The following is a 25,130-nucleotide window of genomic DNA, read 5'->3' on the forward strand; positions in this document are numbered from 1 at the left end:
AGTCCTGCCTGAGTAACCAGTCTGGTTGGCAATGCATCAGCAAAGCACATAAACCATCCTCAATCAGAGAATTTGAGGGGACTACTTGGAACATTAGTGTGATCCTTTTGAACCACAACTGTGTTGTCCATACCCAGAAACAGCACAGTACCTCACTCCTCTCACTTAAGTCAGTCCAAAGTACTGAAATCAAGTTAACCAAACTATAAATGAACAATTCAAGTATTGCTGTCGTTCACAGTCTCAATTTTAAAGGAGTCATACATGGATCCTGAATGTATGAAAGGAGGCCTTAAAATTGTAGGTTGGAAAGTAGGTAGGCAAACAAGGGAATTGTTTAGATTTGCCACCTTTATGGTTCATGATTTTTCTCATACAGCAAATAGAGACCATATGCCAGCACAGGCAATATGTTACATCAGAACATCCAGGCTAATGTAAACAGGCTTAATATGAAGAGAGAGGCAACAAGGGCACCGAGATACTAATAAAAGCAAACAGAAAACACACTTAGAAGAATCAGAGGCTTGTTCCATCTCCTGTGGACTTTCTCCTGAGAAGAAGGGGCACCATCACCGGATCTTGAGTGGGACAGAGAAAATGCATTACTGCAGCAGTCAGAAGAAGAAAGCACATGCCACTGAGCAGCACTGCTCTGCACACTCTGTGCAGGATGCAGTCATTTAATTCCCCTGGTCAGAACCAGGTGGAACTGGGCCATCCTACCCAAGCCTGCAGCATGAGGCCCCTGCTTGTCCTGGTTCCACAGTCTCTAGCTTCCTCACACTGACCAGGACTGCAGTTCTCCACCTGCAGAGTTTTTCCCTGGGCAAAATCTATCAACACTATTGCATCTTCAAAAAATAATGATTTCAAACAAGTAGCGTTTCCCAAAAACAATAGATATTTTTAGTGAAAAATTCCAGAGAAGATCTAGTTATGAAGGCAGGAGTATTTTTTATTCCATTAAATGCAAATTAAAGTGGCTTTTTTAGAAGAAAAGCTATTACTAAATAAAAAAAAAAGAAAGCAGCAAAGATCTGTGTGAGGTAAGTCACTCACTAAGACAAACAACATGCCCTTAACTGATAGTAAGAAGAATGACCTCTTCAGGTCAAAAGATCAGAAGCATTGAATACTCTTATTTATAACACTGTCAGACATTTTGATGCTTTGCAGATCCTTAAGAAAGTAGTCACCTGTCAATGTCAAGTTAGAAGAAAAATGTTTATTGTGTTCTAATAAGATCAGTTTGATTTATTTATTATGTTATTTTTATTTATGTATTTATTAACTTCTGAGAAATCTTACCTCTGGGTCCAAGCCAAACATCAAAGTAACTATTGATTGTTTTATCCATAAGTTCCATTATATAACCTACTGAAATGGAAAGAAAAGGAGAAAGTTAGTTTTTCTGCTCAGGAAAATAGTTTACTGGTCAGCATCTGAACACATTCTGTTAGGGTTAACAAAGAAAATACTAGTATGCAAAAATTCCAGCAAAAGTAATATTTTCTCAGCATATATAAAGTACATAAAGCTTACTCTAGTCTCAGAGAGTCATTGGTGTATGAGCCACATTTCCCACTGAAGTACTTAATCACAGTTACAGATGCACAGAAGCTTAAAATAATGAATTCAGATTAACCTGAAGTTCCTTCTACTTCTGTATTTTGTACACGCAAATAAAAGCTGGCATCTTGAAAGATCCCTCAGTGAGGAGGACGACTGGACTTTGAGAAAGCCTGCAACATTGAAATTTTCATATATAGGCTATTAAGATATCTTAGCAAAAAGTCTCAAATAACTAGCAAGGCTAGCTAGGGAAGAGGAGGGAAGGAGGAAAACATAAACAGTGGCTCTGCTATCACCTGCAGATAGGTGACTGATTACAGCTGTGATTAACAGCCCATAAAACCAAGAGATCAAGAGTCACCGAGTGACAGAGAGGGCCGCTGAGTCCAGGGAGAAAACAGAAAACACAGCATCTCCCGTTCCAGAAAGTGCTTACTGGTTAGACATTACCAGATAAAATTCATCCAACATCAGTAGAGTGATTCAAATGTCATCTGTCAGGTGCTCACGTGGCCACTATTTATTGGCAGCACCTGGTCTGTACACGGAGGCACTCACACTGGGGTACCTCACTAGGTTAAAGCCAGAAAGAAGTAGGGACAACTGTGCACAAAGCTGTTTTCAAGAGAAGAGGAAGTAATTTTCTTCTTGATTAAGAAAAAACAAACCAACCAACCAAACAAACAAAAAAAAAACCAAAACAAAACCCCCCAACTCTTCCAATTTCCTCTTTTCTATCCAGAACTGTACTGTACTTTCACTAATAAAATTTTATCAATTTCTAATAGAATGGTTTTCACTTTGTGGTGTTTCTCATTTCCTAGTACTAATATTAAGAACAATTTTTAGCTATGAGAAAATAGCATCTGCAACACAAGCTGTCAGTATACCCACAGCACTAACCAAAACAATTATGCAAGCTTATATGTACTTGTGAAGAAAAAAAAGCTTTTTTTTTTTTCTTTAGTTCTACCTAAAGAAATATCTTCCACCTGTGAAAATCCCATCTCTAGGGGATTTGTGATTTATGCAAGTTAAATTAATCATATATCCTCTGGCTTTAGTCAGCTGGGACTGAAACCTCAACTTCATCCAGGTCCCACAAGAAAAGCCAAGTGGGATCCAAATTATGGTTTCTCCCATTCCCAAGTGGGAATGGGCGCCTGTGCTGGAAGGCCTGCAGGGGCTTAGACTTCCATGGGACCAAGCAAATACAAGGGGCTGAGGTCATGCATTTCCACTCTGAGGTCTTCCCTTCCACTGCAGGGCCCCAGGCTGGAGGCCAGCAGGCTCCCTGAGCACTTCTGCCTGCACCACCACCCACTGTTCCCTGCGGGGCTCTCAGGGACACACAGAAGAGACCTTCCCTTCCATGCCACAATGCTTGGGACTACAGAAAGCCACAGAAACATCACTGGAATCTGGTCACCTGGCACAAACAAAATGGCTTGATTGAAATAACCTGGAGTGTTGAAAGTATTTTGCAGCCCTAAATCATACCGGTTTTATTTTCTGACTTAAGAAGCCCAGCCCAAGAAATCAAACAATTCAGAATAAAGTGCATTTTTGGGATTATGTCACCTCACCAGCTATGGTACCATGAGCACTTGTGTGAATGGCCACAGCACTGGCACACTGGTGTTCTAGGAATAAAGAAATATAACTTGTGTCACCAGAAGCAGGTGGTGAGGAAGGCTGTGAGAAATTAGTATATAATTACAAGGAGAAAAAAAGATATTTAGAGAAAGCACTTTTTTTTGTCACCCATCTTTTTTTTCATTTATCAGCTATTAAATATTGCCATCCCTGCTGGATGATTCATTTTGTTGCTTGAGATCCCCACTTGAACAATTTGTTGCTCTTCTGATCCAGTACTAATTGGTCTAGTTATGCAGAACTGCATCAGCCAATAATCTGCATCTGACTTCAACCTTGCTTCTCATAGGCAAAAGCTTCAGATGGCAGAGGCTGGTACAAAAACAAAGGTTTGTTATACTAAATATACAAAAAAGCTCAAGCCAAAAGTGACTTGCTACATATATTGCTACATTTACTGGACACTAAAAATGCATATATGTAAATGAAACAAGTTAGAAACCAGAAACAAACTCTGCCTAGCTATAGTAAAGACAGCAATAAATGAAAGTCCATATTGAAGTCCTCCATAAAACTGGAAGTAAAACTCATTCCCCAAGAAGAGGAGGCTCTCTGCAGAGGTCTCAGCTTTTCTGGGCTGGTACCCCAAAGCAACTTTTTGTGCCAGCATTATGTAAAAGTAGATTGTAAAAGACACAGCAAAGGAAAAATTACTCCTGGTGTCGATTTCCAGAATTTGCAGAAAAATAAATTGTTTCAAAAGGAACTCATTTGTGTAACAGAAAAACAGAAGGAAACAATCTGCTTTTGTTCCAGAGGGGGTCATGTGAAAATGCATCAAGTCTCCTGCCAACAGCCACACAACATTAAACACTGCTTCAACAGCAGCAACTACAAGGGTTCTTTTTAAATTAGAATAGTTTCCCAATTCAGAGAAACATCAACTCCCAGAAAAATTAAACCAGTGGCCATTTGAAATGCTGTGATTGGCCTATTTCCTAATACTGAAAGTAGGGGAAGCAAATTCTGCAGCTGACTCCATACATGAGCAGCTCAAGCAGCAATGCTCCTTTACCTACAAGTCATCCCACAACAAGGCACACTATTCACAGAATCATGGAATGGTTTAGTTTGGAAGAGACCTTTGAAGCTTATCTAGCCCAACTACCCCACCATCTTCCACTCATGGTGCTCAGAGCATCATCCAGTCTTGAAAGTTTTTTGTGCATGGGGCATCTACCACTTCTATGACCAACCTGTTCCAGTGTTTCAATGCCCTCACTGAAAAAAATTTCTTCCTTACATCTAGTCTAAATCTGCCTTCTTTTAACTCAAATCCATTGCCCCTTGTCCTAACACTACAGTCCCTATTAAAAAGTTTGTACCCATTTTCCTTGTAGGCCCCTTTTAGGTACTGGAAGGGCACATAAGATCTCCCTGGAGCCTTCTCTTTACCAAACTGAACAGCTCCAACTTGCTCAGCCTGTCTCCATAGGGAGAGATACTCCAGCTCTCTAACCTGCTCTGGATCTACTTTAATATGTCCATGTCTTTCCTGTGCTGAGGACCCCAGAGCTGGATGCAGCACTCCAGGTGGGGTCTCACCAAAGCAGAGGGGCAGAATCCCCTCCCTCATCCTACTGGCCATGCTGCTTTTGATGCAGCCCAGGACACAACTGGCCTTCTGGGTTGCAGGCACATGTTGCCAGCTCTCCTCTACCAGTATCCCCAAGAGCTTCTCAGCAGGGCTGCTCTCAATCCCGTCATCCCCCAAACCACACTGATGGTTGCAGACTTCCCCAGCCCAGGTAAAGGACCTCGCACTTGGCCTTGCTGAACCTCATGTGTCTCTCAAGACTTCTTGAGCCTGTCCAGGTCCCTTTAGATGGCACCCCAGGCATGTCAACCACATCACTCAGTTTGGCTGTTGCCAAACTTTCTGAGGGTACACTCAATCCCACTGTCCATGTCACTGATGGAGACACTAAACGGTACTGGTCCCTCTACAGACCCCTGAGGGACACCACTTTGTCCATCAGGACTCTTGAGTTGCTGACCAGTACCCTCTGGATGTGGTCATCCAACCAATTCCTTTTCCAATGAACAATCCACCCATCAAATCCGTATGTCTCCAGTTTAGAGAGAAGGATGTTGTGGGGTCACTGTGTCAAAGGCCTTGTAGAAAAAGACTGACTACATCCATAGCTTTATTCAGTACCTACAGTCAGGGAAAAAAGACCCTATTAGGCCACACAATGCTTTGTAAAACATGTACCTCTATATACACCAGTTATTTTTTCCTAACCTGCCTTTTTACAATGGAAAAAAAAAATCATCCTCTCTGCCACTAAATTTTACCAGTGTAGCAAGGCACTTAACCAGGGCAAATTGGATCAGTCTGGAAGCAGTCAGGCTTACAATCTGGAAGACATTTCACTTCAAGTCCAAATATCTAATCCAGAAAAAACCCTATCTGATGCTTTCAACAAACAAAGTTACTGGATTTTAATTCTGCAACACAAACATAACAAAGGGTAAACTTGCACCTTGCCCCAACAAGATTAAGCAACATTATTATAATACTACATTTTCAATAATCCTCTGGATTTTGACAAACAGGGTTTTTTTAATCTTTTGGCATCCTGGGTTCATTACTGGCACTATGAGCTGAGACAACCACCATGCTCCAGCAGCCACCCAAATATCTGGGCAGAAGATGTGAAGCTCTGCCCTACTGATCAGTCTAGGCATTGATAGCCCTGGTGCTTCTTGGTGTAACAATCAAAAATACAGTTTAAAGCCTACACAGAAACATGCTTTTTTTTTTTTTTTTTTTTTTGTAGAACACATTTTAAAAAATTATTTATAGAAAGTGTTTCATACAGGCTACCAGCATTGACAGCCTGCTCTTCTAATGCACGTAAACTACTCTGAGGAAATGGCTACTACATACTGGAGGGTTTCAACCAGCTTCAGCCCTTCAAAAGAAGTTCTGTCCCTATGCTTTCCACAAAAATGTATTCTAGAGGGTTTATGCTATGAAGTAATTTAAGAATTCTTCATCACATTTTGATGGTGTTTCTTGAGCTTCTTCTTGGAGTAACTTTCCAGGTATAAAGATGATGCACAAAAATATAAAGGTTTGCTTTCTGTCCCATGGTACCCTTTCTAAGCAAATCAAACCGTTTTAAGCTCAAAGCTCAAAGCACTGTGAGCCTGCTCCCTTTCAGAAGGATCTTCCAGCTCTCACCTGACTGCTCAAGAACTCCCTGAAACAGATCCCAGTTTTCACAGCTAAGTGCCTGAACTTGAGTTCTAATAAAATCCCCAAAATAGGCATCTAAATAATTGTTCTGGCTTCTGAGAGAAATGTGCTGTCAGGCCTGGCTGCTCAGCCTTTTTGGAAAACAGCCACTTTCTCTGTTCTTAAATTAGGACTTCGAAGCCTAAATTTAGGCTTTTGCTTTTGGAAATCTTGATTTGTGTTTTCTCTTTAAAGTAATGTTTCCCAGTCCCTGCCACTGCAGAGGTGACTCTTCTTTTTCCTCCTAAAGTACAAACTATCCCTCCTCCAAAAACCCAAAGATCACACTGCTGTTTGCTTTTGTAGATGCACTGGATTGAAAATGTTCAGCTGCTTGAGAACTGGAACACAGCACTGATAATCAAAGCTGTCAACTGTTTTCTGTCCATTTGCCAAAGCTGCCCAGTTTCTCCTTTCAATTCTCCAAACCTTAACTGCCTCTTTAATAAGTTCCCTTTGCCTTTCAACTTCCTGCCAACTCCAGATTACCCTTTTCTTCCTTTTCTGAACACCCTTGTAGGGCCCAACCATGCTTAATGCTAGCAATAAAAAGGACTTCAGAATAAACTATAGTCCACATTGATCTGAAAGTGTAGGTATATTTATTTTATGGGAAACCAGGTGAAACATGACTGCTGCAGATTTTGCACTTTAATTTTGTTAAAATACAAGAAGCTTATTTTTAAACTTTATTTTGACTCTCTGTCTTTAGCAATGTGATTCAGATTTTTGCTCACTGGTATTAGCAGCAAACCCTCCAGCCTGCTGTTGACACATCCAGACCCACAGTGCGGAGCTTTAACGCTCACCAGCAGCACCACCATAAGGACATTCAGAAACAAATAATTCATATAAAATTCAGAGAAGTGTAACAAATATGGGATAAAGGACAGAATTCAGTTTCAAACAGTTTAACCTCAGTGGGTTAATGTGGGTTTAATCCTCAGGGATTTCAAACCATTTGAGAATGCATAGTTTAAAGAAAGACTTTGGGCAGGGGTGTATATAGGGGATAATATATAGGAGAAGTAATGTAATGAAATTACATATATATATTACATTATATATATTACATATATATATGTAATTTCTTGACATTACTTCTGTCATTTCATTCTCTCAAATCCTTCAGTAATGGTTAGCTTATTACATAAAGAGCAATGTGGTAAGAAAGTATTTTACAGAACAGAAATAAATACAAGAAAGGATACTGCAAAACAGAATACTAATTGCACTCAGTACACAATACCTCATGAAATCAGAATCTAATGATCTTCAGATAGATAAGAGAAATGATAGGTTCCTGCAATTTTATTTACACCTTCAGCGGATCTCAAATAGCTCAAATTAGGATTTGACTGTCCTAGGATTACAACACTCACGCAAAATTCATCCCCTTGCACTCAACAGCTCTTGATATGGCAAGGGATGACTTCAGACAGAGGGAAAACACCAAGGGTGATGGCCAAGCAGGAAGAGCAAGTTAGAAGCAAGCACCCAAACATACTCATGGAAGTATTAAGAATCAGAGGAAAATGGTTTATGACTGCCTCGACATGCCAGAAGGATGTATCCAGCATCCATCTACTAACAAGGACATTTCATGCTGCAGAGCCCCCCTGAGCAGCAGCAGCTCTGGCATCACTCAGCACTATGGTTTTCCCAAGAGCATGCATTTTCCTGGAATTAAGTGCTCAAAGGAGTATATCCTGTGCCTGAACACCGTGCCTGTACACCAGCACTGCAATACTGGAAACCTCCTCACCGCTGCCAGCTTACAGCCCAGTACTGCGAGAGCCATACAGTCAAGACTGAAGGAGTATTTACAGAAATAAAATGTGGAGGAAGAAAAGGCAAAGCATGCAGGTTTATTTCAACTGCTGCAATTGTAATACACAGCAATGACACTGCAGAGAACTGCCTAGGGTTTCAGAACTGCTTCCTTTTTTTTTTCAATTGAAACAGAAGAAAGTATCTGTAACAAACTAGGTTAGATGAAATAGGGGGAATATGTACATGGCACAAGAGCAACAAGTTGACTTTTTGTAAGGAAAACCGAAGTACAGTGCTTGCTAGACAGCTTTGCTCCAAAGCCCCCCTCCCAAAGCACTATGGGCAATGTTTATTAACAACTACTTTTTGAATCTGAAGTTCCATCTTTTTACAAAAGCTCTGCTGGTATTGTAATTGGGAAAACAAGGGAACCTGGGGGTCCTGGTCAATGACAAGTTGAACATGAGCCAGCAGTGCCCTGGCAGCCAGGAGAGCCAACCCTGTCCTGGGGGGGGCATCAGGCCCAGCATGGCCAGCGGGCAAGGGAGGGGATTGTCCCACTCTGCTCTGCACTGGGACAGCCTCACCTTGAGTGCTGGGGGCAGTTATGGGTGCCACTCTATAAAAAAGGTATTTCAACTATTAGAGAGTGTCCAAAGGAGGGCAACAAAGACGGAGAAGGGCCTAGAGGGGAAGCTGTATGAGAAGCAACTGAGGTCACCTGGTCTGTTTGGCTTGGAGGAAACTGAGAGGAGACCTCACTGCAGTTACAGCTTCTTGTGAAGGGAGGAGGGGGGCAGGCAGATCAGAAGCTGATCTCTTCTCTGTGGTGATCAGTGACAGGACCCAAGGGAATGGCCTGAAGTTGTGCCAAGGGAGGTGTAGGTTGGATATTAGAAAAATGTTCTTCACACAGAGGGTTGTTGGGCACTGGAACAGCTCCCCAGGGCCGAGGTCACAGAAACAGCCTGACAGAGTTTGAGAAGTGTTTGGACAATGCTCTCGGGCACATGGTGCGATTCTTGGGGATGGTGCTGTGCAGGGCCAGAAGTTGGACTTGTGGATCCATTTCACTTCAGCTTATTCTGAGACAACATGTTAGCTGCAGCTCACAAATGAAAATTAGCCTCAGGAGGCCTGGGAAGCTAAAGAGAGTTGAGAAGATGAAGAGAAAAAAGCTAAGTCCAGAGAGCCATAAGGATTTTACCTTTCATTTCTGGTCTCCTATCTTTTATTCAAAAGCCACCTGCAAGAAAGTCTGAAAATTTTTTCTCTCCTTTAATAATGAGATTCCTGTAATCTCTGTCTACTTCACTCAAACCAACTTTATACTTCCACAGGAGAAAAATAAAGTTACAGTCCCCAAAGCCTATTTTAATGAGCCTTTTTGGTCTAAAGGTTGTATTTTCAAACAACAGAACCAATGACACTAGAATAAGTAGAACCAAGGATGGAAAAGCCCAGCCTTGAATGACCATTACATTCAAGAGCACTGTGTACTCAAGACAATAAGCTTCAACTTACCTTTTCTTGAAATGCCCATCCCTCATAATGGCATAATAAAATTTAAAAAGAAGTAGGAAAAAAAAATAGTGACAAGTGGGACTTTCCCTCCACATATCTCTCATTTCCTCCAACACCCACAGCCGCACCACCAAATCTGAACACCAAGTACATTTGTCATCTACTTGCCCACTCCTCTTGCCAAAATCCTCCACTGAGCTCTGAATCCAGGGGACATCTCAAGAATAAAATGCAAATCATGGAGATATATAATTTCTGGTTACCTCCTTTGCATTTAGTAGCTTGACACATGAAAGTTTGCCATCTAATTTATAAAAGTACTTAATATTCTCCTGCACATGTGAAACACTGTACAAAGCAAAAAATGGCTGTGTGCAGTTATCCTGTAAACAAGGCTTAGCCATGAAAAGGTTATCTCAGGTTCACATGCTGACTAGATACAGCAATCCAATAAAAAGTGGAGGAATTAGAAGACCATGAAAGCTGAGCATGACAGTCACAAAGGTAATGCTACACCATGCAAATCTGACTTGTACAGGGATAAGAGTGCACATAAAACCTGAATTAAGATGCCCTGCTAAGATGTGAAACTACAACCCCTGTGTTCAGGTGTGTAACTTGACACTTTTTGGAGGAGCACTTGTGTTTTGGAAACCAGATCACACTGAAAAAGCACACAAACAAGTCACCCTTAGCAAGCTACAGTATGTTAAATACTTATTTGTGTGCTTGTACTTGGGAGTACTGTGGGAGAAGTGAAATTCTCTGGTGAGCCCTAGTACACAAAACTACATGCAACACATTGAAGCAGTTACATTCCTCAATACAAGTGAATTTCTGTACTTTAATCTAAAATAAGAAAGGATTCATACTGGCACTATAAATGCACCCCATCTCTTTATACAATCAGCCATGCAATGAGATGTCAATCTTAAAACTTTTCTATGTTCTGGCTGTACACCTCTGAGACCTTATGTGGCTGCAGCAGTACCAATACTTGGTGCCTTAATTTTAAGATGCTAAACATCATTCCAGACTATGTATGATCGTATGTACCATCATACATAAGTAAACAGTAATAACAGAGGTCAGGCAAGTATGAATGACAGCTGGCTTTATTTAAAAAGAAGAAGGTACAAAAAAAGCCTCCAAAGCTCCTTTTCCCACCATTCTGAGAAGTAAAAGAAGAAAAATTATTTTAGGTACAAATATTATGCCATGGCATTGTACTGCTCAGAACAGAACCTAACCATTTTGTGCCCTGTTAAACTCCCTGCCTTTAAAACAGAAAAAAAAAAAAAAAAAAAAGGCTCATTATTCAGAAAATCAACTACTTTAAGATCTAACTTTAAGATCTAACTGCCTTTCTAAAGGATAAAAGTAATAACATTATAGAAAGCAAGTTTTTGACCTTGTTTCCTGCCTAGGATGCAGGAAGGAGTACTGAAAGTGAAGATGATGTGTCCCAGCATAGGGACAGAAAACAAAGAGATGGGAGATTTCTTACAGATGCATTTTTCAGATCATTCCCCAACGCCTTTTCCTTCTTGTACAACACTTGCACATCTGTAAATTGCTATTGTTGCCAAAACCGTGCTGATGGCATTTCTGTTAGAGAAGCTCAGGACTGAAAAGCCTGGTGAGTCATGATGAGATGGAACATCCTTGCCTGCACCAGACTATATCAAACCAACTTCTGCTGAGAATTTTTGGGGTACCAAATCATTGCTGTAACAAAGACCCGTGAAAGAGGACTGACTCCTGGAGCAGTTAGAAAATAGAGCACTGGTACCTGCACATTTCATTTGTTTGATTTTGGCAGCACTTTCTGAAGTGTTACTTCATCAAAAGACCCTGCTCCAGGAGGCAAATACTGTGGTTTCTTATATTTTATTATTTGTTTTAAGGGTAGAAAGACCAGACGAGCAATTAAAAGGAAATTCTGTAATGGTATAGCTGCATGTGATCTTATCACTTGCTTTTTCTATGAATTTTAAATAGACTACTGGAAGAAAAAAACCTCCCTATATCTGGCAACTTCCAAGATGTTTTCTGCAAGCTCATAACATAAAGACTTCAGTTACCTCAGTTACCTGCAGAAGTCAGGTAGTGAATTCCAGGAAAATAAGTACCTTTCCTCCAAAGTCTAGCCACTCTTTTCTTTCAATAAGAGGTAACAAATTCTTGGTGCAGTGAGAGCCCTGGTGCTGTTAAAATCTGCTCCAGGGAAGAGCACAGCTAAACTGAGCCCCCAGCTCCAGCACCAAGATGCAGAAGGTTTGCTTCCTACTTTCAAAAGCACTGGAGCAACAGCAAGGTCAGCACTGTAAGTTGATGTAATATACCTGCTTTAAATACAGGGACAAAGCAATATCCACTCATACAGCAGGCAACAGATTTCCTTCCCAGCCCTGCAGCTATCCCATTCTCTGCAGGGCAGCAGTCCCCTGGAAAAGGGGGCACCAGACATGCCTCCTCTGCGTCACTGTGCAAAGCCTCTTAAAACAACATCTTCAGCAACTTACTCTCCCTAAAGATAAGCACCTCCACCCATCCACTTGTGATACCAGCTCAGGCCTATACCTACCTGATCCTTGCCCTAGCTTCTCAATTCAGCCTGGTCCACTCTATAACCATAACCATATAACCATCTATATCGTCATACCGAGGGCATGTGCAGTAACAAGGAACAGCCAATAATAGATCTGACACTGCTGTAAGGCTGTTTTCATTCCTTCCCTAATCTCTACCATGCCTTGGTGGAAGGAACCTGAAAATACTGATTTAGCCCCAAAGAAACCAACCAAGGAAGAAGATCAGCTTTCAGCCAGGTCCATCCCACTGCTGCTTTACTGCAGGAGAAGCAGCAGCACGATGTGGACATGTGGGCGACGAAGAGGCCTTACATGGTTGAAGATGAGCAAAGCCATCACACTGCACCCAGCAAGGAACCACAGCAAAAAGAAAGGCAAATGAAACAGACAGACAAAATGGAAAATGTAGAATGTCTAAAGAAGAATTCTAAAATGCTGTTAAGAGAAGGCCAAAATAAAATGCATTGCATGATCAGCATTTTACATATAATAATGGTTTGAGTGAAAAGTACAAAATTTTCAAAAGAAAGAAAGCTTAAAGTAACAAAAGGTCATACAGGATACGTCAGGCAGAGCTACCTTACAAGATTTCTTAATTATAATTGTAGCAGCATGACTTGACAGATTATTGCACTATAAAAAGCAAATAACAAAAAACCCAACCTTGATATGTTCAAGCTATGAAAGAGAGATTTTAGGATGTGTTAGTCTGTTTCTGTCTTGAAAACTGCAGGACTAAGGATGGTCTCAAGGCAGGTTAGGTAGGGGAAGGGAGAAAAAAGTAACCAAGACACCAAAGGCATGAAGAACCAACAAAACGTTTCTTTCAAGAAAAGGTAACTTGAATGTTTTATTCAATCTAAACACATCTAAAATATTCCAACACAAATGGTGCTTATGAAAATAAAAACACAGAAAAAGATTGAAATAAAAAGCTAAGCAGACAGTGAATATGACCAAAACCTCTTGCTACATCCTGGTCTGAGGGGCCTGAGGACAGAGGGGAAGAATCTCCTTTATTTTTCAGCCTTATATGTCATACTGTAAGAAACATGTTATGCTGTAAGAAACAACAACCTTACTAGTAATTTGAGAGACATCTTGAATACAGTGGCCCAAGACTAAATTTCAGTGGGAAGCCTGACTTTCTGATACCACCAAGTATTTTTTACTTGATGACCAATGCTTATTATTAAATTTGTTAGATTAGAAAAACACATTGCTGTGCAATTTGTGATTTACACATAGGAAACAATGCTGACTGCAGCAAAGTGAAAACCTAACTTACAGTGTATTTTATAAGTGTTCATGTTCTGCCAGGAGTCAAAGGACAGAATCAAGTGGTATTTCATCAGCAACACTTGTAAAGCAACTCTTTTAACTCTGAGCAAAAGACGTGCTCTTCAGCCTCTATATTAAGACTCCACACATTAATTATAAAAATGTCAACATATAAAAAGTTGCTCAGCAGGTAAATCCTGTGCATTCTGAGTGTACCTATTTCATACATGTTTTGTACAGACTGTGTATGATACAGAAAAATACTTCAAGCAATTAAATTGCTTACTCATGTTAGCAGCTCCCTCAAAGTCTTCCTCTCTAGAATCTCACCACAAGCACATCTCTATTTTTACTGTATGCTAAAAGCAAAACATGTTTTTGTGCAAAAACCCCTTTCATTAACCAATTTTTCAAGTATCAAAACACCTATAGCTGCAGGTTATTTTTCCACCATATTTTAATCTCTATGTAATATAAGCCATCCACACAGATGTGTCATCTCTAAACCAAACAGTAGCAAAAGGACCCTTCAATTAAACAGACCTGTTATTCTCGACCAGGGAGTTAAATGCTCAAGTTCATATCCCCACGCTGGAACTGGTATGTGGTGGAGGAATAAGGGTAGGGAAAAAACCAAGAATGAAAAACTGCCAAAGAACCTTTGTTAACATTCTACTCTCATGCTAATGACTAACAGCTTAGGTGGGAATTTGGTAAAAATCTTAGAAGAGCAATGATGCTTTATAAAGTGAGAATGTGCCAGAACCACCAATGGCTAATTAGAGCTTCTTCACTGGTTCAGTGCAAAACCAGCTTTGCTCCTCCATTCTGCAAAACAGCCCTTCAAGGTGTTGGGTGAGTAAGAGTTTAAAAAGCAAAGACTGAGAAATAGATACAGACAGACATACTAAAGTGCAAAAAGGTGCAGCAACAAAAAATTAAGTAAGGAGAGGGGTGGAAAACCACATCCCTTCTCTGCCAGGCTTCTTCACACATGCAGTTGGCCACTCAGCCACTGCAGGTTCGAAGACGGTCACCTTCTTCCAAAGCCATGCATCTCTCCTTTGAAGGCAACACAACACTAAAGGATGTAAACAAAACACTCCAAGAGGATGGTTTTTCATACATGGTAAAGCATAGTTAAAATCTGGCAACTTTACTGTGCTCTCACAGAGAAACATCTCTGTTTCTCATCCTTCAGGATGAAAAACTGTACTTCAACAGCTTCCTAAATGTATATTTTAAGACACAAAGTTAATCCTACAGATGCTTAGAAAACTGCACTGTGCTATATGCAACCTATACCTGAGCTGATGCATCACTTGGGACTGACGTGTTTTGTGAAACCAAGAAGCATTCAGTCTGCACAACTGGAAATTCATCATAGCTCTGCAATTGTTCAACTAGAGTTTAGATTTGAGTCTCTGATCTAAACAAGTCCAGCACTGAATTTAGAAAGTATGAGCCAATTAAGACAGACTTAAAAAAAAAAGAAGCATTTGAAAACATTAGCAGTCCCTTCCTGCACCATAATGCAACCACTTAGCAGTGGTGATAGAACAAGAAATCAATACAAAGAACTACCAAAGGATATTATTTTTATTCTGAAAGGCATGACCAGACTTGCAGCCTGCTTTTGTGTGCTTCAAAGGGAGATGATGACAGTTTTGAAAGGGCTAAAAAAAGAATAAAGAAGTTAGAGGTTCTGGGAACCTGTCAAGTAAAAGTGGAGAATTGGGTATGGTCTCTAGAAACAATAACCTGGGAATCAAAAATAGAGGACAGAGTGCCATGGTTTGACTCTACCTGGTAAATAAGACCCCACAGTTGCTTGCTGACCCCTCTGCAGACCTGATGGAATAGGGGAGAGAAGCAGAAAAGGGTAAAGCCTGTGTGTTAGAAACAGTTTAATAAATGAACTAAAATAAACAATTACAGTAACAACAATAATAATAATGAAAAAGGAGATAGAGAGGGAGGAATAAAACCCAAGAAATACAAGTGATGCACATTACAGCTGCTCACTACTCACTAACCAATGCCCAGCCCTTCCCTAAACAGCAATTGGAGCTCCCCTCAGTTTACACTCTAACCATGACATTCTACAGTATGGAAAATGCCTTTGGCCAGTTTGGGTCAGCTGTCCTAATTGTGCTTCCTCCCAGTTTCTTATGCACCTGCTCACTGACAGAGCTTGGAACACTGATAAGTTCTTGATTTAGAGTACACCCTCCTCAGCAACACTTAAAACATCAGTGTGTTATCAGCATTATTCTCATACTAAACCCAAAACACAGCACTGTACCAGCTACTAAGAAGAAAATTATTCCAGATGAAACTAGGACACAGAGCTCTTACTATTTAAACTCACATGACAAGTGGTCTGACACTGTCAATTCTAAAAATGACTTACAGCCATGCACAATTTTTACCTATAAGAAAGCAGAGGCAGCAGCACAATTCATGCATTAGCAGGGCAGTGATCTACACTGAAACACAGTAGCCTTTCTATGATTACACCTGTATTACTATTATTTTACTCCTCATTTTTAACAGAACAAACAAATGCAGTAATCCTTACTGACTTGCTCAGTGCCATCTCTGTCTCTGTGTAAGGATCTGCCACCCTATATTGCTGGTGTTCCCTCATACTTGTGGTCTCTTCTAGTCCTTACACTGTGTTTTAAGCTCTTGTAGATGATGATGAAGACACACACATGAAACTTCCCAGCCCATGGCTGAGTCTAATGGCTGGGCAAACCCACCCACCCCTCCTCTAAAGCCAGAGCAAACAAGAGGCTGCAGTGGCAACCATGGTCTAAGCTGTGCCTTCTGGGTGGCAAACAAGTCAGAATTAAAAAAAAAAAAAATATGAAAAAACCTGCTCAATTCTTTTGAAAGAGTCTTTTCTGCTTAGGTGTGTTACAGACCCAGAGAAAACAATCCATAAGTAACCAGGCCTACTGGACTAGCAGCTTACTTTCTGTTACTCACACATGTTGATAAAAAAAGAACTTTCTGCACCATGCTATACAAACCAAGTATTTTCCCCATTAATAAGGCTTTATGCATGCACAAAGTCATGCTCACAAGATTAATGCAAATCTTAACAACATGCCAAAATGCCATTGTACACCAAATGAATCAAGGGATAAATATAAGTTGCAAGGGATAAACGCATTACCCTAATTTAGAACAACTAGATGAGTTTGCACCAGTTCACAGGGTCTTTGATCAGCTAGGAGCAAACTCTCCACATCAGTACTACAAAACAGAAATGAACCAACCACCAAACCACAATCAGATGTTCACCATAAGCATCTGCTGCCCTGCAATCCACAGAAGCATGTACACAAAATGCAAGCACAACTTTCACTGTGTCCTTCAAAGCCAAATCCAGATTCATGTGCCTTTCCCAGCAGTGGCCCTTCCTCACAAGCATGCAAGCAGCCATGTGAATGAACTGACCCCACAGATGGTTTGTGGAGGCACACAGGCCACACACCCGAAGTAACATGACATTTGAACTTCAACATGCAAAAAGGTTTCTCAAGTTTATTTTTCTAAAGGGCAGGACAATGTTAAACATTGAAGAATGTCATCCTCCTAACTGGTTAAAGGTTTAATTATTGTTATTTAAGTCAAAGGTTCTCCCTACTGTTTGGCAAGGAGATGATTCTCAAAATGGGTGATTTGAAACACTAGTATTGTTAAAAGTAACAAAAAAGCAGGAAATATTCCTTCAGGAAAAGGTTAACTGAAGTTTTCTGATTCAATTATGTGCATAGAAATAGTGTATCTATGGGGAAGCCTACATAGATTAAGGCCTATAGCTCCCCAAATCTTCATTGTCTCAAGTGAATCCAAACCTGAGGACACAGGATCAGCTCAAGGACTAGACCTCTACTTTCAGACCACTATGGGAACAATGATACAGCAGTGGCAAATGTAAGAGTAAATTTTTTTTTTTTAATTTCTAAGAGCTGGTTTTAACTCAGCAGAGGAGCTGCTCCTCCACAAAGTTGTGGTCTGCTCCAAACCTTAACTGTATGGCATCTAAGGGAAGAAGGCATTTTCCCACAACTAGCCCTTGCTAAGGGCTCTTTAGTCAACACAGGCACAGCAGAAACACTGCTTTAACCCAAAATGCTTCCCAGCAAACTTTTAACAGCAAAAAGTGAGGGACGAAAAAAAAAAGAAAAACTGCAAACTTGCCTGCTTATGAATTAACTAGCCAAAAATATGAGGGGTATTTGGTTAAACAAACTAAACAACATAATTCTGCAAATTCATACTTTTTAGTTATTGTCTAACCCTGATAACATCCTTTTTGTTACACCTTGGATGTAACAAGATGTTACACCTGATTAAATCCTTTCTGTTTGTGACACCAACAAAAACTCCCACTGGCACACAGAAAACCTGGGGTGTTACCTGAAATTGAGACTACATCCTTTTTGAAATCAAGTACGTGTTTCAAAGCAGAGAGCCTGAACATGCGCAAAGGAAGAAAGCAACTACCCTCCAATCACTGAAAAGACAGCTGGCAAGAAGAGAAACAGTTTTCTCAAGGTCAAGAGGGAGAGGAGCTCTTCCAAGTGATAACAGAAGAGCAGTCACTTTGCTCCAATCACTGACCCAGAGTCTCAAAGAGGAGGGTTATGTAGAGATCAAAGTGCAGGGCACAGTTTGAAAATGCAGAAAAAAAGGTTTATTACACGTTTGCTGTATTGCACAAGCAAATTTTGTCTCCTGTAAATTCTAGGGCAACTCAGCATATTTAGTCACTGGCCGAAGTATATCAGTTGGCAGGCATATGTTTGATACAAAGTTTTGACATAGAGGTTAATTACATACAGAAAACTTCAGCTTAAATACAAATTCATGAAATGTCTGTATATTTCTAGCTGACCAGTATGCCATTGTTTATTAACAAAGCTATCATTAATGAAGCACAAATTCTACAGTTAATAAAATTTTATTAAGCGCATGAAAAATACCCAGTTGCAATGAGATTCCAAGGCCAGCTCAACTCACAGCACTGAGCTCAGAATAAGTAGGATGATTCATTTCTTCATGAAGAAGTGACAATTGCACTTAGCAGCATGCATTTTTTGTAAAATCTCTACACCTGGTAAGGAGGTTTATTCCTGTTTCACACAAGTCGACTATTTCACCAAGAAAATGAAATAATTCTCCAATGCATCCAGTAGAGCAGGAAAGCACTTACCAACCACATACTTCAGACAAGTTTGCTCTTGTGCTCTTATTTGCCCTGTAAGATAATATGTTCTAAGTGCCAAAACACAAACAGAGAAACCTAGGCAATAAATTTCAGGAGATTAATTTCATTAAATAGATATAAGGAGACCCAATGCATACACAATCGACAGCAACTCTACAAGTTATTTCCATAATAAGACTAAAGGCAGCATTTATTTGATTTATCAATCAAAAAAATCAATTCATGTCACTGTTTGCATTACCCTCATCAAACAAAGATCTAACTGCTGTTCTGTTGGATGATGGGGACAGGCCCTCAGTGGCCTCAGAAACCCAGATATAAATCACTTTTACCAATCAGCACTCGGGAACTGCAGGGATGTCAGCCTAAGCAATGCCCTCTTAACCGTATTGCAGCAAAACCAAATTTAAACAGCTTTAGGAAAGGTCACAGCAAAGCAATCTGACCTGGAAAAAAGTTTTTAGACAGACCAACTTCTGTGTAATTCATTAATTATCCTTTTCATTTGTCCTTGTGTGTTCCTCCTTTTAAGGGAAAAAGCATTTTCAATACCAGTATGCACAAACTGCAGGAATCTCTGCATTTGTAACACATTTAAGAATCACAAAACACATTATCAACTACGTTACAAAGATTATCATCAGTTTTTTTGAAGTATCTGGATGCACATGGAGAAGTGTGCCCTGACTATCATGCAGAAAACATCAATTTCTTCAGTTTATTATATAGCAAAACAGCTTTGAAAAGCTTATGCTGAAGCCTGGAAGAATGTAATTTTGTACATGGTAAAACCAGGAAAACAAAAGCATTACTGCAAGAGATGAGGCCAACAGCCCCCATGGTATTCCTATGTCTAAACAGTTTTATAGATCTCACCCCCACACAACCAATTCAGGACATGGTAATGACAGAAGGTAACAAAAGAGGATTGACATTAAGAAGACAAATGAACGAGTTGTTATGCAGGGGAGGTTATAGTAAACAGCATAATTACCTATACATGCTTTCTCACCCTAAAGGAAGAGCTGCCAAATCTAAGTGGAGCTTTTGTAGCTGTGAAGAGCTAACATTTTGCTTGTGATCCACTTTAAGACAGCAGGAGTAAAACAACATGCCAAGAAAGAATAGGCAGGGGTATTTGTGGTTCTTCAGCAATGAAAAGCACCCCTGCCTCTCCTAGTTCAAATTCAGAGAATTAAAACCTCCATGTCCTGAACAAAAAAAAAAAAAAAAAAAAAAACCAACAAAAAAAAAAAAAAAAATCAAAAACACTACCAAGAGCCCAATCACTCCAAAGGACTTTCTCAGTCCTAAAGAGCTTTCCTAGCATGAGCTGTCACAGGGAACAATTCCACACAGCACAGGCACTGGCTTCCTGCCATTGTGGTGGGAACCCAGATTCATGGAGCTAAGTCCCCTACCATGTGGGCAGCAGGGTGACACCTGACATGGCACTGAGCCCACCCTCCCATCCAGCCACTGCCCCACACCACCTCACTGCTCCTGCCCTGCCTACGGGGCAGGCAGCAGCAAGAATGAATGCTCACTGGTGACATACTTTTAACACGAGGTCCAAGAGGGTCAGAGGGGACAACAGTACACAGAGGCATGACACTTTTAACAGGGCATTGTAGGCAACTGCAGTTTCTCTCCCAGAATTTTTTCTCAAGTGGGATACAGACAACATTAACTGGGAATTTTGCTTTGTCTGCCACGAGTAAGGGTTGCTGAGACCACTAGAAGAGGGCAGAAGACAAGTATTTTAACCTTGTGCTTTGTCTGGGTGTCTTTTTTTCGAGCTCAGCAGAAACAGAAGCTTTTGATGTTGCAATGTTTACTGCCCCAAAAATGAGGAAGGTAAAGGAATGAGGTCAGCTCAGTACTTGAGAGAATTTAACCAATTAGCAACTGAATATCCCTTACAAGGAACATGCTTGCAAAGGGGCCGCTCTGGATCATTTAGCTCTGGGCGCTCCATCTGTGGCTGCTGGACTTGAGCACCAGTTCAGCTTGAAATCCTAAAATATTGCCAATTCCACCATCATTCCCAAAAATCTGAATCTTAAAAGATATTTTCAAAAGTCTGCTCCTAGCAAGTTGCAAAAGAAAATGCAATTAAAGGAACTGTCCAGAGGCCTGATGGACCTACAGTACTATTTCAATTTTTTTTTGTTCTGTTAACTTATCTTCTCTAAGTTAATTCCTTTTATAAACAACACAAAATGAAAGTCAGCAGGGAAAGAAGATATTAGACTAGAGAATTCAAAATATTTTATTTCAATTCTGGCTGTACTAAAGACAAAGAAAGCAACAAGAAGAATTCATGCTGAGACATTTAAGAACAACAACTTACTAAAAATACTGCAATAAGTAAATCCAGAGACTGGTCAGACAGCACATAAGCTAAGTATTATTAACGATGCTATATTTAAGTACCAAATATGCATGAGTTTTAATCAAAGATAGTCCATCTGATCAGCTGTTGCAAGGTAAAAGGCACTAACTCGCAAAGTGCATCTGTTTTTTAAAAAGCAGCATGAGGCACAGAGACCACCAGGCAGACCTTTGCCAGCTTGCAAGACAAAGCCACATTGCATATTCATTTCACTACTGCTCTCCCTGGCTGTATTTAAATGCTAAAATACAGAAGACTTAAGACAGAACACATGACAAATTCATGTAGCCACTTATGAATAAAAAACACAAAGAAAAGCTTCTAGCTGAATTTCTGCACAAAGTTCAGTAAAGTAAAGCAAAATTCTGGCATCTCTTTTAGTCCTCTTGACCAGTATCAGCTGGCAACAGCATCCCTGAGGGCAAATACACGCTTAACTTCAGCAAACTCAGCACAGTGGTCCTTTTCATTTGCTCATAAGTTCACATAAAGCTGGGAAGGGATCTCCACCCAGCTGACCAGAGCTATCTCCAGGTACCACAAGTTTCAGGTAAAATCTTCCCTCTGTGGTGTGCAAGAACAGCTACCTGCAGCAAGAGTACATGTGTTGGCTACTTGCTGCTCTGAAAGCAGACTATGTTTAGTGCACCACAAATACATGAATACTTATATTTAAAACTCCAGCTTTTATTGCTAAACAGCATCAGACGATAACATGTGCCACAGGTTGACTCTCCCCGACACAGCTTCAGCTGCTGTTGGCAGCAGTGAGCCTGCACCAGGACTTATCTCTAGCTACGGAGTATTTTAACAGCAGAGGAAAATCTCCGGCTGTGACTGCACTAAAGGAGCGACAAGATCTTAAGAGTGAAATACATCGCAAAATTCCTCAGCGTTATTCACAAGTTCTTATTTAAACCAAACAAATCCCCTCCCTCTATGCTAGCACCTTAATACTGATGCAGCACACCATTAGCCCGCATCTACAAAAACTTCACAGCCGCAAACCCTCCACCCAGCCGGGGCCACCGGCGATAATTTCAGCCGGCGGTTTACGGCAGGCCCGCGGCTGCCAGGTCCTGGCAGAGAGCTGCTCTGGCAGAGATAACCTCACCCTGGCCCAAAACTCCGGCGAAAGGCTGTGCCGCCACGGGAGACGCCTGCATGCTCATCCTCCTCTAGTTTCAGCTGCAGGGCGTGTTTCCATTTGCACAGAGCGGTTTTAGAGACTTCCTGATAGGAAGCATCCCAACTGCAGCCGGGCCCCTGCCTTGTTTTCCCTCGCCATCGCTAGGAGCCGGCTGAGCTCTTTGCTGGAGTTTTCTCTCACAGCCACGAGAACTCGGCCATGGCACTGAATCCCACAGCACCAGAGAACACCCGAAGCACTGAGAATACAAATGAGCCGTACGGGGCACTGCCGTTCAGCGGAGCGGGCAGTGCACCCAGCCGCCGGAGGGAGAAACGCCTCTTGTCGTCTGCCAGGAGCCCTCCCTGCCAGCAGGCCAAGGTGCTACTGCTGCTGCCCGGGTCTGCAAAACTGACCTTTCGTCTGCAGACTCACAGCACAGATCGATACCGGAAAGCTCTCTGGAGTGGGATCCTCAGATGTTGCATCCCTGGGAATCAGGGAAAAGGAATGAGGGCAGAAAAGCAACAAACGCAGGCAGAGAAGGAGAAAAGACACTGCCCAAGACAATACCTCACACAACCCCAGGCACTGCTTCTATTGCTGTTGGGGCCCGAGGACTTCCAGGAGATGAACAGATAAAAGCAAAGTCGTAAAGTTTTTAAGAAAGTCCCTGCACAGGCATCTGACACACTGACACATTTCTGTCGTCTGCCCTTCCTTTTCCGCTCATTTCCTAAGGCACTTGCTCTTTTAACACCTAGGTTTAAAACGAGCGGGCCTCTTTCAGAGGCGCTGCACATCTCCAGGGCGCTGGTTTAACGCGGCGTCTGCCCTGTCCCACACACAGACCGCGAACTACCGTGCCAGCAGCTCCAGCTCTAAAGCAGTACGGCGGTCAGGGGCGCTGGGCAGGAGCTCAGGGAAGGAGGAGAAGTAGCAGCCTTCCCTTCCGAGGCAGACGAGCCCTTCCGCCGACACCGTGCCCCTCCGCCGGGCTGCTCCCCCGGCCGGCAGCCGCGCCTCCGCGGGGCTGGCGGGATGCACGCCCCACACACCCGCCGCGGCGGAAAAACACGGATCAGGGCTTTTGTCTGGAGCCGCGGCAGCGCTCAGCTCTCCGCGAGCTCCCGGGAAGGCAGCTACGGCCGAGGACGGGGCTGAGGTGCGGGCTCTCCTCCCTTCCTGCCCCTGTTATTTCAGCCCACCCCGTGCCCCGCACGGCGGAAAGCGCTGCCGCCGCCGCCCGGGATGCAGTATCCATGGCAATGCGGGATTGCATCATGCTCTTGACTAAACTGCACCGGGGAAAAGACGCTCCCGGCGAGAGCCCCGTCCCTTCCGCCGCCCCGTCCCCTCCCTTCCCCGCCGGCCTGCCCGCCGCTGCCGGCCCCGTCCCCGGCCGCAACCCCGCCGAGCACCAAGCCCTCCGCTCCGCGCATAGCCGGCGCTGCCGCCGCACTTGTTGCGCGCCCCGCGGAGCGGCGACCCCCGCCCGCCGTGGCCCCCGCCCCCCCATCCCACTTCGGGCCCGGGCGGCCGCGCCGCATCCTGTCTCCGGGCGGGGAGCCCCGGCGCTGCGCTCCCTCCCGGCCGGGGACGCGGCTCTACCTGGCGGCGGCGGCGGCGCTGGGGGCGGCGGGCGGCACCGGCCGGTCTGTCCCGCTGCGAGCCGCGGGGGCGGGGCCGGGGGCGGGCGCGGGGCGGCGGGCCCCGCCCCCCCGCCGGCCGTGGGCTGACGGTGACGTCAGAGTGGTGCGGGGGGCTCACGGGCGGCGGCGGAGGGGCGCTGTGACGTCACGGCGGCAGAGAGCCAATGGGGCGGCGGGGGCGGCCTGGGAGCGGCTCGAGCCGCGCGGCGCTCGCGTGCAGCAGGTCCCGGGCGGGAAGGGAGCGCGAGCGCTGCCCGGCCCTGAGGGCTCGCAGCGGGCCTTGGCTGCGGGGGCCTCTGAAAAACAATATGGGACCGTGTAATTAAAGACACCCATAATGAGGTGAGCTGCGAGCCTACATTAAAGGTCGCGGGCAGATGTAGTTGATGTTTCCTGTGTTTTGAAGTAACGGGCTTTGCAGCCTGACAGCATTTTTGAATGTAATCGCTGGCTGCAATTAAGTAGATAGTATTTTTAACTCAGTCATGTAATAAAACCTCTGGTTTTGTTGTGTAATTTACATGCGTATGCTGAGCTGGTCCTCACAGTGTCAGATGTCTGAGGAAGGAATCTCAAAGCACCTTCTTTGGCTCCTTTCCAATGGCAGGGATGCTCAACAGAGGAAGAAAAGTTCTGTTCCTGCTCTCCAGACACCTCATTACCTCCCCGGAGTCCTAACGGGGCAATAGTGAAGGTGCCTTGATGTTCGTATGGCCAACAGGAAGAAACCAGGTTGTTTCTTTCCCTCTCTTATGTGTTCCCTTGTGATGGAAGATGACCTTTTAATGTTTTCCCCCTCTGTAAGAGTTTGTTCCGTCTCTTTGTTAATTAAATGAAAATGCTACATAAATAAAGAGCAGCTTTGCAAAGGAGAGGAGTCAAGCAGCAATTTGCATGGGATTTATTCACTATCAAACATCTCCATTCTATGGGAAGCAGCAATTACTACATTTGGTCACCACAATATACAAAGGACATTAAGCTATTTGAGAGTATGAAAAGGAGGATGTGAAGGGCCTTGAGGGGAAGCCATATGAGGAGTGGCTGAGGTCACTTGGTCTG

At 42.7% G+C, this 25,130-nt stretch overlaps 1 protein-coding gene and 1 long non-coding RNA gene across 23 annotated transcripts in view; one reads left to right on the top strand and one right to left on the bottom strand.

Annotated features, from left to right (window-relative positions):
- The window catches only part of ELOVL5 (ELOVL fatty acid elongase 5), a 39,454-nt gene extending 15,364 nt beyond the window's left edge, over window positions 1–24,090 (bottom strand). Inside the window, exons 1-6 of one of the 22 annotated variants that reach the window (XM_085574624.1) lie at window positions 24,028–24,090; window positions 22,833–22,906; window positions 18,878–18,922; window positions 15,454–15,498; window positions 1,649–1,745; window positions 1,312–1,377 (exon numbers count right to left, since the gene is read on the bottom strand). In XM_085574624.1, the coding sequence (XP_085430750.1) occupies window positions 1,312–1,369 (58 nt within the window). In that variant the 5' untranslated portion in view covers window positions 1,370–1,377; window positions 1,649–1,745; window positions 15,454–15,498; ... (1 more) ...; window positions 22,833–22,906; window positions 24,028–24,090. Of the gene's footprint in view, window positions 1–1,311; window positions 1,381–1,648; window positions 1,746–3,161; window positions 3,219–15,453; window positions 15,499–18,877; window positions 18,923–22,401; window positions 22,674–22,832; window positions 22,907–22,989; window positions 23,682–23,940 lie in introns of those variants that run through there. The other 21 variants (XM_085574621.1, XM_085574628.1, XM_085574614.1 and 18 more) reach the window with 21 other exon arrangements.
- Window positions 24,091–24,206: 116 nt separating this feature from the next.
- Window positions 24,207–24,908, top strand: LOC146767814 (uncharacterized). Its single transcript, XR_014953607.1, has 2 exons — window positions 24,207–24,410; window positions 24,676–24,908. It is a non-coding gene; the product is annotated as an uncharacterized LOC146767814 (long non-coding RNA).
- The last annotated feature ends 222 nt before the right edge of the window (window positions 24,909–25,130 follow it).

This window comes from Lonchura striata, chromosome 3, assembly GCF_050655825.1.
Source record: "Lonchura striata isolate lonStrDom1 chromosome 3, ASM5065582v1, whole genome shotgun sequence".
NCBI classification, from domain to species: Eukaryota; Metazoa; Chordata; class Aves; order Passeriformes; family Estrildidae; genus Lonchura; species Lonchura striata.